The sequence below is a fragment of the Panthera onca genome, chromosome D2, assembly GCF_046562875.1.
Source record: "Panthera onca isolate mPanOnc1 chromosome D2, mPanOnc1 haplotype 2, whole genome shotgun sequence".
NCBI classification, from domain to species: domain Eukaryota; kingdom Metazoa; phylum Chordata; class Mammalia; order Carnivora; family Felidae; genus Panthera; species Panthera onca.
This window is the reverse complement of record NC_138349.1, coordinates 63855390-63871562: the sequence shown is the minus strand read 5'-3', so window position 1 is coordinate 63871562 and position 16173 is coordinate 63855390. Positions and strand designations below refer to the sequence as shown.

Genomic DNA, 16173 nt, shown 5'->3' with positions numbered 1-16173 from the left:
AAGCTTTACAGAAACTCCCTGAGCTGATTGACAAGCCTGTTTTCAAGAAAAACTGCTGCGTGTAATATTTTGTTTCATAGCAAAATGTGTCAACGCATTTGGCTTCCTTCTGACTGTCTTTTGAAATATTTTATCAGGTCTCATCAGAGCCAGAGAAGGAACAAGAGACTTTAAATCAGAAGAGCATCACGGAGCCTCTCCCGGCAGCAGATGTGAAGAAAAAAATGGAAGGGTACCAGGATTTTGCAGCGAGGCCCCTGGGGTCTAGGGCAGACCCAGAAAAGGACAATGACATAGATCAAGGTGCCGACAGTGAGAAGGTGGTGGAAGAGGTGGGAGAGAAGGGGCCTCCTCCTCCACTCCCGAGTGCCCCTCCGGCCCCCGAAAGGGGTCCAGCCCCTGTCCCCGGGGCCAGCAAACAGCCACTCACCTCTCCCAGCGCTCTTGTGGACTCAAAACAAGAACCCCAGCCCTGCTGTTTTACAGAGAGCCCTGAAAATGACCTCCAAGAAGCGCCCTTCCCTGGCTTCCCCACCACGCAGCCACCCCTGGCAAACCAGAATGAGATAGAGGATGACAAGCTACCCGCAATGGCGGATTACATTGCCAACTGCACCGTGAAGGTGGACCAGCTGGGCAGCGATGACATCCACAATGCCCTAAAGCAGACCCCGAAGGTCCTCGTGGTTCAGTCATTTGACATGTTCAAAGACAAAGACCTGACTGGGCCCATGAATGAGAACCACGGGCTCAATTACACCCCTCTGCTCTACTCAAGGGGCAACCCAGGCATCATGTCCCCACTGGCCAAGAAGAAACTTTTGTCCCAAGTCAGTGGGGCCAGCCTCTCCGGCAGCTACCCCTATGGCTCCCCACCCCCTTTGATCAGCAAAAAGAAACTCATTGCCAGGGATGACCTGTGTTCGGGTTTGTCCCAGGCCCACCATGGCCAGAGTACCGACCACATGGCTGTTAGCCGGCCGTCAGTGATTCAGCACGTGCAGAGTTTCAGAAGCAAGCCCTCGGAGGACAGAAAGAGCATCAGTGACATCTTTAAGCATGACAAGCTGGGTCGATCAGATCCCTACCGCTGCAGTCTCTCCAAGCATCACCTTAGCCCCCTTGCTGACTCCTACGTCCTGAAGCAAGAAATTCAGGAGGGCAAGGAGAAGCTTCTGGAGAAAAGGGCGCTCCCTCACTCCCACATGCCTAGCTTCCTGGCTGACTTCTACTCCTCTCCTCATCTCCACAGCCTCTACAGACACACTGAACACCATCTTCACAACGAGCAGACAGCCAAGTACCCTTGCAGGGACATGTACAGGGAATCAGAAAACAGCTCTTTCCCTTCCCACAAACACCAAGACAAGCTCCACGGGAATTATCTCGCGTCGCTACATCTGCAAGACAAAAAGTCGGCCACGGCCGAAGCGCCCACGGATGATCAGCCGACGGACCTGAGCCTTCCCAAGAACCTGCACAAGCCCACGGGCAAGGTCCTGGGCCTGGCGCACTCGGCCCCAGGGCCCCAGGAGAGCAAGGGCGCCCCCCACTTCCAGGTCCTCAACAGCCAGGGGCGAGACTGCCACCCCAAAGCCTGCCGGGTATCGCCCATGACCATGTCGGCCCCTAAAAAGTACCCCGAATCGCTCTCCAGGTCGGGAAAACCTCACCACGTGAGATTGGAGAACTTCAGGAAGATCGAGGGCATGGTCCACCCCGTCCTGCACCGGAAATCGAGCCCCCAGAACATTGGCGCCGCGCGCCCCATAAAGCGCAGCCTAGAGGACTTGGACCTCGTGATTGCCGGGAAGAAGGCGCGGGCGGTGTCGCCCCTGGACCCATCCAAGGAGGCCTGTGCGAAGGAGAAGGCCTCGGAGCCGGAGAGCGAAGGCGGCAAGGCGGCACACAGCGCGCACTCGGGGGGCCCATCGGAGGGCCACAAGCTTCCGCTCTCGTCCCCCATCTTCCCAGGTTTGTATTCCGGGAGCCTGTGTGGCTCGGGCCTCAACTCCAGGCTCCCGGCCGGCTATTCCCATTCTCTGCAGTACTTGAAAAACCAGACCGTGCTTTCTCCACTCATGCAGCCCCTGGCTTTCCACTCACTTGTGATGCAGAGAGGAATCTTCACGTCGCCGACAAATTCTCAGCAGCTTTACAGACACTTGGCTGCGGCCACACCTGTAGGAAGTTCGTACGGGGACCTTTTGCACAACAGCATTTACCCTCTAGCTGCTATAAATCCTCAAGCTGCCTTTCCGTCTTCTCAGCTGTCGTCCGTACACCCCAGTACAAAACTGTAAGCCCAGAGCTGCACTCCTTACCCTGGGGGTGATGGCTTATAGAATTAGAAGTCAGTATTTCTTCTAATCCGGGGGTAAGATCAGTCCCAGCCAAAGGGGCTGAACATGCCGAGAAGGGAGGTGAACATACCTGATTTTTCCTGGGACGACTCCAGCCTTGGCTAGTCGGTCTCCAGCCCCTTCCAACCCAGATGCCCTGGCGCCTAGATGGTTCCCTTTGCATGTGGGTCTTGTGAAGGGATTTTTGTGTATCCAGGAAGAATTTAGAGGACCCCGTCTTGAGGATGGTCAGGAACAATTTGGGAAAAAAAAAAAAAAAAAAAAAAAGAAAGAAAAAAAGAAAACAAAAAAAAGAAAAGAAAAAAGGGGGAAGGGGCAGGCATTTCAAAGGAAGGGGCAAGGAAGACTGGCAAACATTTGCCAAGGGATGCCCCTCTTCCCACAAAACTCTCCAAGGTTCAATCAATGCAATGTATAGTGAAACTTCAGTAGATCTTTCATTTTGACACTATTAAACAATCCAGAGAAGTAAACACTGTTAAAATGACTGTATATATTTGCTTCTTAAAACTACCCGTATCACTGTTTGCTCACCTAATTTATATACAGGTAGTTCCATTTTCTCCCGGTTCCTTCTTGTCCTTTTTTTTTTTTTTTTTTTTTTTTTAACAGTATCGCTTTTGTTTGCAGGTCTTTTGTTTTATTTTGTTTTGTTTTGTTTTGTTTTTTAAAGGCTGACTGACTGTCCTAGTTGTTGATGTGTGTTTGTAATTTTTCCACATCTTACCATTTTGAGCAGCTTTGGGTGGTAAAGTTATTGTTTACAAATTGAAGCAACTGATTCTAGTGGAACAAATGAAAAAGAAACAGTTGAGCACACGATAGTGCAAAGAATGTTCCTTTGCAGATCCGCAACTTAAGGATTTTGTTCCTCATAAATGGCATAGTCGAAAGAGCTTATACACTGCTTACCCGGCCAAATGCTTTGCTTTGAAGTATTGGGTTATGTGAAAATATCGAGCATTGTCCTTACCTTATCTAGGCTGTGAAACTGTCCTACATACCAGAGGAATCATAAAAACAAAAACCTCACTGGCAGCAAGCTGCTGAACAACAAGAGTCTAGAGGACATATTTGTGGGCTGCGCAGATATTTTAGGAATTTCAGAAATTAGAACAGAAGCCAAAATGATTTACATTGGTGTTGGCACCGATCCCTTTAAACAGTGTGGGAAAGGGGGTTGGGGAAGAAGAAGGAGCCCCACTATCCGGAAGAAAAGGAGCAGCTGGAGGCCCGGGCACCTGATACCTTCCCTGGGTCGCGGTCTTTTGAGTAATAATAGGTAGTCACATGGCCTTCATCAAGTTGGTTTCTTGTTCTCAAGAAGAGCCTCCCAGGCCACATCTCTGTGGGATAATTGGCATCCTGGATTACCCATTTCAAAAGAAAGCCCTCTTCTTTGGGTTTATGGGGCGTTAGTTTTGTGAGTATGCACGCACATCTGGTGGGTCGTGTCATGTTTTTAACCACCTGGCAAGACAGTCCACTTTACGATTTCTTTTATTGTTGGAAGAAATGGCCAAGTTGTTCAAGCAGTCAAAAGATGTGGAGAATGTGTATGGTCATTCTCGCCACTTTATTCCATGCGCTGCTGGGATGTAACATCGAGGTGGATGCATTTTCTAAGTGTGTTAAAAGTCAGTCAATACAGAGTGGATTTTCTTTCCAAGTCCCATCCCTGCTGATAAGACTGCTTGGGTGAACTCCCCAGCCAACCTTTCCCTCCCCCAACACTACCAGTAGACATTAGAACCACAGTTAACCAGTCCTTTACCTCTGAGATATTTAATTCTATGAAAATTTTGATGACAATTTTCAACTTCTAAATAGGTAACTTGACTGCAAAATAACCACAACTGGTAAACAAGGACACTGCGGCTCTTAAAGCCATGCATGCCATACATTTGTATTGAAGCGTCTCCATGACATGAAGCCAAATATTCAATGTAACATACTTAATATCCAAAGGTGGAAACAAAAGAATGTAGAGATCTAGTGTTAAGAGTTCCATTTGCTTCAATTAATTATTTACCTTCCTGTGGAATTTTACATATATATATATATATATATATATATATATATATACCATAGATAGACTAGTAGAATATAGATTATAAATGTGTGAGTGCAGATTATCCTGCTATTGCACAAGATGGAGGGGGAAAAAAATCTCAATTCCAGCTGGCAAATTGCTAGCCAGGACACATATAAGCAAGTTGCACTAGATTGAATGGTCACAGAATCAGAGGCCATGGAAGAAAAAGGAAACTCTAGTGTTTCTGCAGCAGAACATGGGCTAGACCCTAGCACATGGTCTCTAGGAGTCTGTTTCTCAAAGGAGTGGGGGCCGTCTGTCCCTGGTGGAGCTCACCTATCCGTTTGGAATATGGGGCATTTGTTCTCCCTGCTACAATGATTTCAGTCTGGTTTCATCATATTGGAATTCGATCACACCATTTTCAAACAATGTTAACATAGTCCAGCTTTTGTTTTCCTCATCTCTTCCGAGAGGAGACTCACTGTTTCTGTCTGAGGAAGCTCATACCCTCGGCAAAACATCAGGACAAATAAAGAGAGATGGGGGTATACATTCCCAACAGAAGCAGTGTGTTATTTGTTTTAAAACTCCGAACAGAGATCTTGGAAATCTGTCAAAAAAACCATTGAATTCTTCATTGGCTGAGAACTACATTTTAAAAAGTCTTAAATAGGGCTTTGTTTGCATTGTTTGAGTTCAAGGGGCCTTATTATTGAATGGAATTGCCCAAGCCTTTCTTTGTGCAATCAAAGCATTGTTATTGGTAGTTTAGTAAAGGAAACTGTGGAATCTAATTGGCAATGGAGTCATAAATCTATTTACTGAGTGTGGCTTCCAAGAAATGTTGCAATTCAAAATAGCAGTAAGTCCGTGATTTACTGGACACTTGGAGATTCTAAATAATATTAAAAAAAAAAAAAAAAAAGAAAGAAAGAAACCTTGCCATGCAACTTCTGGTTTAACATTTGGCAACTTAAAAAAAGAGAGAGAAAACAAAACAAAACAAAACAACAACAACAACAACAAAACCCCAGCCCAACTGAGATTCAGAATTAAGTATTCTTCTAGTAAGTGATTGGAACTTGTAATATTTGCCACAGGACTGACTTATTTATTTACTAGCTAGAAGCTCTTAAGTTCACTTGTTTATCAGGGCATATACAGAAGGGTTTATTAAAACTCAATGTTGACTTTACAACTTTCTGACCTGGTGCATGAATTCTCAAGTACTGTATTTCACTGTGTTGGTGTGTCTGATGGAAATTTCGAGGTGATCCCACAAAAATATTTTATGTAGTGTGCCTTCAAAGAGAACCATTTCTTTCTCTTCACTTGTTGTCCCACAAAGTCACATTTGGTGGTGGTCAGCCAAGTCCCATCTGGTCCAGTTTTACTCTTGTCCCAGATTTAAAGAGAAATGGGAACAAGTTTGCCCCAGTGAGACCCACACCATTGCAATGAGTATCTTGAGCACTTAAATTCCAGTGTTGGCTGTTGATGTATTTGATATTCTGCTTGTCTCCCCATGGTTGAAATATGTCTGAAAATAGCAGCATAATCTCTTGGCTGTTTATACTTTTTTAAACTTTCCTGTGTTGTAAATATTGTATACTTTTGGTGATTCCAGCTATGTAACCTCTATGCTCTGTAAGGTGATTATTTGTATATAGCAACATGGCCCAGTGATATTACATAGTTTCCCAATGGAGAGGTTATTGAGTAACCTTTGCATTAGTTTAAACACTACCAGAAGAATGCTGAGCCAAAACTATAAACACTCAATTTTGTATGTTTTCCAAATTGTACTTATTACTGCTTTTGATACTGTATTACGTGCCAATAGTTTCCCAATCACATAGCAGGCAAGAGATATTTTGTACTTTTTGATCCACTGTAATATTTAATAAAAAATGTTACTATCTGTTTCCTTTTGGGTGTGAGCAATCTGTTACTTCTTCCTGAGGAGTCCTGTGGCCTCAGGACTTTTTGCACCCCGTTGTCACCAAATTGGATAATAGCGGTGATGATGATGATAATTGGTAATGGTGATGATGATGTCTACTTTGTTGAGAATTTGCTGGGTGCCCAAGTGACATACACACCCGCACGTGAATACAGGTACGCCTGTTTTACTGATGAGAAAACTAAAGCTTAGAGAGGGCAGTCAATTTGCCCCAGGTCACCTAACAAACTGAGTTAGGATTTGAACCCAGAGCTCTTAAGTCTATGACTTCCTTTGTATGCCACGCTCCTCTCCTGGCAGATAACAAAAGTCACTATTTACTTGGTCAACAAAGATTTACTCATGCCTGAGCTGCCGGGCTTAGTGTTAGGAGCTGGAAATACAATGGTGAGTAAAAGATAAATATTGTCCCTGGAACTTATAAATCTTATGAGAAACAGTTAATCAAGTAGTCAGTCATATAAATACAAAACCTTGACCTGACCTAGTTCCCAGGGAGAGGAGTATGGTAACAAAGTGATACATGAAGAGGAAGTGGTGATTCAACTGGCATGTGAAGAAGGAACATGAGTTGATCAGGTGAGAGGGAATTGGGAAAAGAGGAGTCCAAACATAGGGCACTGCATGTGCAAAGGCCCGGCAGCAGGGACAAATTTGGTTTATCATAGGTATAAAAAAAAAAAAAAAAAAAAAGCCTGCGTGACAGAAGCATAATTGACAAGGTCCAGGGCATGAGGTTGAGGTTGAGGTGAGGTGAAAGAGTATAGCAGGGGCCAGTTAGGTAGAACATAACAGACCAGGCTGAGCATTTTGGTCTTTTTCCTAAGCAAGAAGAGGTTTAAGCAGGGAGGTAATGTGTTCAGATTTCTTTTGGTGTCGCTGGCTGCTGTGTGAAGGCAGACTGAGCAATCTAATACCAAGATGGCTGTCATTTCAGTTGGGGTGGTGGAATGGTGGCATGGACACCATTCAGAGATGGTTAGAAAGAAGGGTGAAGAGACAGCAATGGATTAAATGGGACAATTGATGGATACTCAGGGAAGAGTGAAAAGCTAGGCAAACAGCGTATTCTGACTTATGCTGATGATGGACGATTTCTGATCTTTTGTCCCCTTAATCCTCTGCCTTCAGGCTTCCCCCTGGTTTTGCTCAGTTTATTAGTTGAAATGAGGCATTCACAAAGTACCCTATGCGCTCCCTTCTTAATGGAGATTAGGGCAGGGGAGAGGGTGGACAGTCTTTGGTGAGGGTCTTGCTTTACAACCCCCACCATCTGGTCAGGATGGACTTGGAATAGACAGGAGAGAGTAATCTGCTAGCAAGCATGTGGCCACAACTCTGAGGGGGATTAGGGGTGGGGAAACACATATATTTTTATAAAAGACACTAGAACCTTTTTCTTGCCATGGAAAGGACCCTGCTCACCCTCTCAGACCAGCAGGAATTACAGCAACATGTTCTGGGCTACTCCCTTTTCTTGCTATTATCCCTCTGTTAATCCAAACACTCCAAACACAGGACCCGTAGCCTCAGGGTCTCCTTGCCTTCACTCTGATTCATGTGCATTTCACCATATCATGTGAACTGCTATGAGTACATAAAAAAAAAATGTTCTTCCATCTATGACACATTCAGCATTTATAGATCTGATACTTGAATCATACACAACAGGAAACATCATGATAAGTTATCTATTTTTACCAGGCCTAGCTGGCAAATACTGTTGGGAAGGAGGGTGCTTTTGCTAAAGATGTCACTCATAGTGCAAAAGCAATGAAAATGCCCAATGATTTATTCTAGGAAAGTGGCCAAAGTTGACAAATGTTTGAGGGCTGATAGTGACCAGGAAATGGGTGATCATTTACAACAACAAGTATATAAGTGGCAGGAGGCAGGAGTGGGGTGAGGGGTGACCTCTGGCCAGGAATAATGTGAAAGAAAGCATAGTCTTCAAGCTTGGCCTAGGGAGTATAGTAAATCATGTTAATTTAGGCTTTGCCAATTCAGAATTCCTGGATTTTGGAATCTCCAGGCTAAGTCCTAGGATAAAAAACATTCCAAAGTATTTGTTTAACCTGCTTAAAAGAACAAACTATTTTTAATCATGCTAGCCATAACCCTAGGCATTCAGCCAACCGAGGAAGGACAAGGTGATCTGTTCCCTGAGGCATCCATACAAGAACTAGTACTATTTTAATTATTGTTGAAACTCTTTCTAGAACAGAACTGTCCAGTGGAACTTCCTGGGATGATGGAAATATTTTATAATTCAAAGCTTTCCAATACTGTAGCTACCCACCAGTGTGGCTACTGAGCCCTTGAAAGGTGCCTAGTGTGATGAAGGAACTGACTCTTTAATTGTATTTCATTTTTATTCATGTAAATTTAAATAGCCCCCTGTAGCTAGTGTTTCCTACGTTGAACAGCACAGCTCCAGAAGGTCTAATTGGTTAGTGTTCACATACAGATAGACTCTGTTACAGATAGGTCAATATCTGCATATAATCGTTAACATGAACACTAAAGCAGTCAACATTGAGTCTCTTCTTGGCAAAACTTCGTTAATCAGTTGGGGGTGGCTATAGATTTGACACTATTTTTCACTCAGGATTAACACATCACAGGCATTTAAATACTTAACTGAATGAACTAATAAATCATTGAGAGAGCATTAAGAAAGAAGTCTGCAATTACGGCATTTTGTAATCCAGTCCTGCTTTTTATGTTAAATCTGATTGTGTAAGGCTAGAGCACAACTTCCAGAAAGTCTCTGCAGTGTGTGGCCGTGTTCAAGCCATGCTGCTTCACCCCTTGGGAATTGGAAATTAACTCTGGACACCGGGAGAGTATTCAGCATGAGGGAGATTATCAAGAAGAGAGAGAGGGGCCCAGGGACCAAGTGTGGAGGAATCCATGACAAAATATTTTCAGTGTCCTGGTCTTTGTACCTCAGACCTGGGTATGTCCCTTTATTTCTCCTTTACACATAATGAAAACAACAAACACCCAATGGTGTACAGTGAGAACTCCATATGTTTTATGCTTTAAATGTTTTGTTTTGTTTGTTGGCTGGTTGGTTGCTTGGTATTCATTCATTCCATCTTCAAGGATCCCATGAGGTAGATACTGTATTTATTCCTATTCAGTTGAGGGAAATAAAGCCATCACTGAGCTTTTTCATAACCAATCAAAACGGGCAGGTTTTGGGGCACGTGGCTGGCTCAGTCTGTTAAGCATCCTTCAGCTCAGGTCATGATCTCACAGTTCGTGGGTTCGAGCCCCATGCCAAGCTCTGTGCTGACAGCTCAGAGCCTGGAGCCTGCTTCGGATTCTGTGTCTCCTTCTTTCTCACTGCCGCTCATGATCTGTCTCTGTCTCTCTCTCTCAAAAATAAATAAAACATTAAGAAAAACAACAACAAAACGGCAGATTTTTCTTACTGTGTGCAACTCTTCTCCTGTTTCCTGCCACCCTGACATAGAAATTCAAGCAATCAGCCAAAAATGTCACATAACACCCTAAAGTTGTCAATTAATGAGGCAAAAAAGAGAGAAGACATCAAGAAATAGTATTATGAAAGGGAAAAAAAAGGACATATTTTTTTAATTATTAGAGGACAGCATTAACTTTAAGCTTATACATTGGAAAAGTTAGATGAAAGGAGCCATTTTCTACAAAGCTAGAAATGAACAAAAATTTCCCAAGAAATATAAAACTCAAATAACAACTGAAGATTTGATCAGGTGTCGCATAGTTCTCCACAAAAAAGCACCAGGCCAAGATGGTTTTAAAAACTGCGTCAGAGAATTGAAAAAGAGGAAAACTACTCAGTTCTTTTTGTGGGTTTATTTTGACCTCATTAACTAAACTCAAGAAAGGGCGACAGTGAAAGAAAAAAAGAATACAGATCAATCTCACTTCTAAACCAGATGCAGCAATCCTAAGTAAAATATCAGAAAAATATAAAAATTTCTGTTTATAAATGTACATCCGTATTCACACACATAAATATGTCTTCTACACATATGTGCATGCACAATATACTAAAAGGATGTACGCATTTGAAATGTATTAAAAGCAGTATTCTACCGTGCCCAAGAAGGGTTCATCCTAGAGATATAAAGTTGGTGAAACATTAAAACTCCTATTACTACAATAACATATGAAAGCTATCTGGAAAATGATTAAGGTGGTGGAAACCTGGAACAGTACACAATACACAGATGAATTTCAAAGAAAATGTGAGAGAATTGTTCTATACTCCTGGAGTGGGGAAAGCCATTCTAACTATGATTCCAAATTCAGAAACTATAAAGGATGACTACCTATGTAAAAATTGAATTTCTATGTGCAAAATATAAGCAAATTCAAAATGCAAATTTTACATTGCCAATAAATACTGCAATTCACATCAAAAAGGGCTAATCTGTGTAACATATAAAGAGCTCCTAGAAATCAGGAAGGAAATGGGCAAATGGCAGTAAAATTTACAAATCTTAAGGGTACAGTTCAATGAACTTTGACGCATGTGCACAGCCATATGAACATGACCCAGAACAAAATATAGTATACCTTTATTTTGGCAGAATGTTTTCTCATGACACTTTCCAGTCAACTGACCTACTCTGACCCAAGAGGTAATCACTGTCCTAATTTCTATCATCAAATTTGTTTTACTTGCTTTTCACCCTCTTAAAAATTCAGAACACAAAGACATTTACCATCACGTCATTGCTTTTATTTAACATAGCACTCTAGGTCCTATGCACTGTGGTATGACAGGGAAAGGCAATAAAAAAGCGTAAAGTTTAGAGAGAAAGAAATAAAATTGAAAATTTTCATAACAATATGATTATTTATCCAGAAAAATCCAAGAGAATTTACAGATAAATTTTTATAAAGAATGAGAGAGCTCAGTACATTTGCTGGATGTAAGATGAAAATACCCCAGTCCATAACATTTTTATCTACTAGCAACAATGGAAATGATACTCAAAAAAAAATTCCTTTCAGAGTAGCAATAAAACCAAAAGTTACCTAACGGTAAATTTAACAAAATGACTTGGAAAGCAATTTGGCAGAATCTAGTAAAGGTGTAGATGTGCTTACTACAAACTCAGCAAGAACACTTCTAGATGTATGCAGAGAACCTTCACAACTTGTATTAAAAGGGGCGTCTTGCGGGGCGCCTGGGTGGCTCAGTCGGTTGGGCGTCCGGCTTCGGCTCAGGTCATGATCTCGCGGTCCGTGAGTTCGAGCCCCGCGTCGGGCTCTGTGCTGACAGCTCAGAGCCTGGAGCCTGTTTCAGATTCTGTGTCTCCCTCTCTCTCTGACCCTCCCCCGTTCATGCTCTGTCTCTCTCTGTCTCAAAAATAAATAAATGTTAAAAAAAAAAAAAAATTTAAAAAAAAAAGGGGCGTGTTGCAACGTTGATTTCCCTCACACACAGAGGGACACAGAGACACAAAACAGAATAAAATTCCATTAATGAAGAAAGGGTAAATAAGTATATGGAATAATACACGGTAGTTACAATTAATTTTTTTTAACTTTTTAAATGTTTATTTTTGAGAGAGAGAGAGAGAGCGCGCATGCACGCACACAAGTGGGGGGAAGGGGCAGAGAGAGAGGGAGACAGGCTCGAGGCTCTGAGATGTCAGTGCAGAGCCCAACATGGGGCTTGACCTCACAAGCCATGAGATCATAACCTGAGCTGAAGTCGGAGGCCTAACCAGGCACCCCTACGATGAATATTTTAACTGTCTATGCATCAATGTAAAGAATTGATGAAAAACTTAATGTTGAGTGAAAAAAAATTACAAAAAAGTTCTCATAGTATAAGAATTAAAAACATAAGTAGGGTAATACTGTAATGAATATATTTAATGAATGTATAAAGACATAAACAGCAGCACATCAACATCAGATTATTTACAGGAGGAGAATCTGATGGGGGAGGAGGAGGCCTTTTACTGCCTGTGAAATTTAGTTCTTTTGACATCTGGGGCAAGATGGCAAAAAGTTAACATTCACTGAATTTAAGTGGAAACAAAGTAGGGATGTACTGTGACACATTTTGTGTATTTGAAATGACTCCTACTTTATAAAATAATTGACACATAACACTGCACGTGGAGTAAAGACATGTGGGTTTGCAGCCTCCAAGCCTCAGTTAACTCATCTGTAAACTGGGGATGAATAAGTCCAGCCTGGTCTCCCATCAGTGTTGTCGCTATATGAAAACACTTCACAAGCAGGGAAGCTCCGTGCCGCTAACATCACTACTGATGCTGACGGGTGGGATCGCTGTGCATCCGACTCCAAGGTCCATTCTCACAGGATGTATCAAGTCTCTTCTATATGGGTTCCACACGTCAGCCCCTCACCCAGAGCCTCAAATGCTTTTAGCCCACATACCCCCATAACACCCTGGAGAGACAGACACAGGCATACAAAGGCTAAATGCGTGACCCAAGGCTCCTGGGGAAGTGAGTAGTAGACACAAGGTTTGAACCAGGCCCAGCTCATTCCAGCACCTGAGCTCTCCATCACTGGGTGGCTCCTTCCCAGCTCAGGCTTGTCGCTGTTCAGTATTCGCACAGATATCTCCTGACGCTTGTGTTGTTAACACTCTTTCTTCCTCTCTTCCTACCCACCCCATCTACCTTCAGGGCAAGGTGGGATTTTTTTACTGGTTGCCTAATACAGAGAAGGATGAGGGTCTGGAATCTCCTTAGTAGAGCTCAGATCTTCCATAGAGCACATATTTCTGTCCCTAAGCCCTTCCCTTCCTTTCTCCTCTTGGGGTCCCTACAGCCAGCCCTCCACCTCAGACCCAGGTGGGGCCAGCAAGCACTTATTACAGTGGTGCCTGCGGGTTGAATGAGAGCACCAAATTTGTTGCAGATTTCAAGAACATGTTGGGACTGATTTCCAACTTTGGCTTCTGATCTGTGTGCGGGTGGGACACTGCTCTGTGTGGAACAGCAAACAGGCCTGCCCAGAGCAAGAGGGTCAGGATCCCATGGGTGGGGGTGTTCACACTTTGTCCTGGGAAACTGAGGCTGCAAAGTAATGGGACTAGTTTCCATGAGCCAGGAGGATTCATTTACAATTCCTCCTCCCCCTCTCCTCCTCCATGTATGTGAGTGTGTGTGTGTGTGTGTGTGTGTGTTTGTATAACCCAGGTACTGTGCTAAGTGCTCCCACATACATAATCTTCTCATAACAACCCTCTGGGGTTATGTTATTTCTTCTTTACAGATGTGGCAACTAAAGCTGAGAGAAGTTAAACAACTTGCCTAAGTTCATCTAGAGCATTTATGGCAAGGCTGCAATTCAAGCCCAGATCTTCTGGCTTCTAAGAGCATGTCTTAGTCCATCATCCCTTCTATTTCATAGAGGCCCGAATGGGAAGATGTTTCACTGTATAGTAGGAAAACATCCTACTGACTTCTTTAATCCTTGAGGTCCCGACCATGCTCCCTCACTTTTGACATGTCTGATTCCTGAAAGATGGCCACTCCATCCGTGTGTTTAAGCCAAGTCATATCCAGGAAGTAAGTCAAGCTTCCATTAATTTGGGGAATATAAGGGAACCAAGGAGCAATGGTCTTCACCAGGTTTAGCACCTTCTTAAGTAAGCAGCTTAGATCTGGGGATGTCAATGTTGGTGAATGAAAAATGGACTGTTTGCATGCTCTGAGTTAGTGACCTTGTGAGAGTAATGTCTGTTGATCCTTTGTTTCAATGCAAACAAGCCACTGAGTTCTTCATACACCTTGTTTCATTTTTCCATTAAAACTCCTTGTAGATGAGGAAACTGGAGCTCAGAAAGGATAAGTAATTTGCCCATAGTCATCCACCTACAGCGAGCACTGGGACTATGAACACGACGAATGGCTGTCGTGTCTGAGCGCCCAGCCTCTGCCCTGAACTGACCCAGTAGGAACTCACCTCAGGATTTCCACTTTCGCTGCCAGGCTCTTGATGGGAGTAAATGTGAGGCCTGCGTCCGGGCACCTTGGGCTCTCTCCGTATGGTCTCTTGGAGACTGCTCTTTCCCAACTTCTTTAGATCTATCACCCAAACTTTGGGAAGCACATGTTTGGGAAATTCATTTATTGATTGATTATATATCCAGGGCCTGTGGTCACACACACAGTCGGCAGCATGTTTGTACTGGGCCATTTCCTCTGCTGGCCTGTAGTCCACCGACACGTCAGTAACCTTTCATCAGAAACTGGTCTTCTGTGTCCTGCCTCTTGTGGGTTACATAGAGGAACCCACAGAAAGGTGTAACGGATAGGGTTCCTCCATCCATCTCAAACTGAGATATGCTGATCCCCACAGAAAATATTTTGGGAGAAAAAATGTTCATCCATAAAATAACATCATTGGGAAGCTAAATCATTATTAATCTTTTAAGTTAAAGATGGAGAGTTTAAATCTCTTGCAGTTCACAAAGGCATGGAAAGATTATGGCCTTCTCTTATTGTCCTAATTTACTCCATCATTAAAAAGCAACATTATTTTCATGCTGAAAATCACATAGATATATTATGTAATCAAAGGTAGAATTCTTCTGAGTGCTAAGATGAAAACCAAAGACATCAAAAATACCAAATTTGGTGGCACCTGGGTGGCTCAGTTGGTTAAGCTTCCAACTTCAGTTCAGATCATGATCTCACAGTCTGTGAGTTTGAGCCCCGCATCGGGCTCTGTGCTGACAGCTCAGAGCCTGGAGCCTGCTTCAGATTCTGTCTCCCCCTCTCTCTGCCCCTCCCCTGCCCACTCTCTCTCTCTCTCTCAAAAATAAATAAACATTTAAAAAAAAAAACAACAAAATACCAAATTTGCAGCAGGCTGCTTTCAGCTGCAATCCAACAAATACTCACTACATGGCCCCCATGTGTCAGGCATAGTGAAGAACTCCCAGTTAGAGCACTGCCTAAGGCAGCCCTTCTCTGTTTCTTCTGGAGCTTGAAATTTAGCAAGGAAAACAGAGGTGAAAGCAGTATTTCTAAGTGTGCTGAGTATCTCAAGAGACAACAAAGAGCTGTGAGAGCATAGGCTAAGGGGAATGGTAATTTCAATTAGGATTAAGGGAAGGTTTCTTGGAGGAAGTGACTTTTAAGCAGAGATCTGGGAAGAGATGAATAGGGAAATAAGACAAATGAAATTTCACAAACAAGACAGCATGGAATGTTCTAGGAACTGAGAAAGAGCAGAACGGTCTGTGGTTGGGGTGAGGAAGCAAGACTTTTGAGGTCCCTGCTTGAATAAGGAGGTATAAAAAGTACTGACTCAGTGTGCAGCAACTATAGCACAACCTCTCATATGATAGAACATCAGGTATTAGTCAAACAAATGACAATATCCCCTTCGGGGATAATTTACATTCTAAAAGACAATGCCAGGCCCAGAAAACCTGAGAAAACCACTGGAAAACAACACGAAACAGTAAGAGAATTCAGATATGAGTTGCAAAGTAGATACATAAAACCAATAGCATTTCTTAAACCATACTTGTTAGAAATTGCGGTAAAAGAAAAGATCTCATGTAAAATAGCAGCCATAAAGAATCTTAGACATGAATGTAACATGTAATTTTCAAAGGTTTTATTTAAAAACACTTTAATAATCTATTGACAGACCGGAAGATGGCTTAAGACATTGAAAGACAAACTATTGTCTTTGATGGGAAGATACCAATTCTTCCTAAATTAATTCATAAATTGAATGGAATTCCAATTTAAATGGCATTTATTTTTTTAGAGAGAGTGTGCACAAGTGGGGGAGGGGCAGAA

At 42.9% G+C, this 16173-nt stretch overlaps 1 protein-coding gene across 2 annotated transcripts in view; it reads left to right on the top strand.

Moving 5' to 3' along the window:
• Nucleotides 1-6328, top strand: part of ARID5B (AT-rich interaction domain 5B) — a 180178-nt gene extending 173850 nt beyond the window's left edge. For both annotated transcript variants that reach the window (XM_060642665.3, XM_060642666.3), the window contains one exon: nucleotides 138-6328. In XM_060642665.3, coding sequence (XP_060498648.2) covers nucleotides 138-2303 — 2166 coding nt within the window. In that variant the 3' untranslated portion in view covers nucleotides 2304-6328. The remainder of the gene's footprint in view (nucleotides 1-137) is intronic.
• Nucleotides 6329-16173: the final 9845 nt, after the last annotated feature.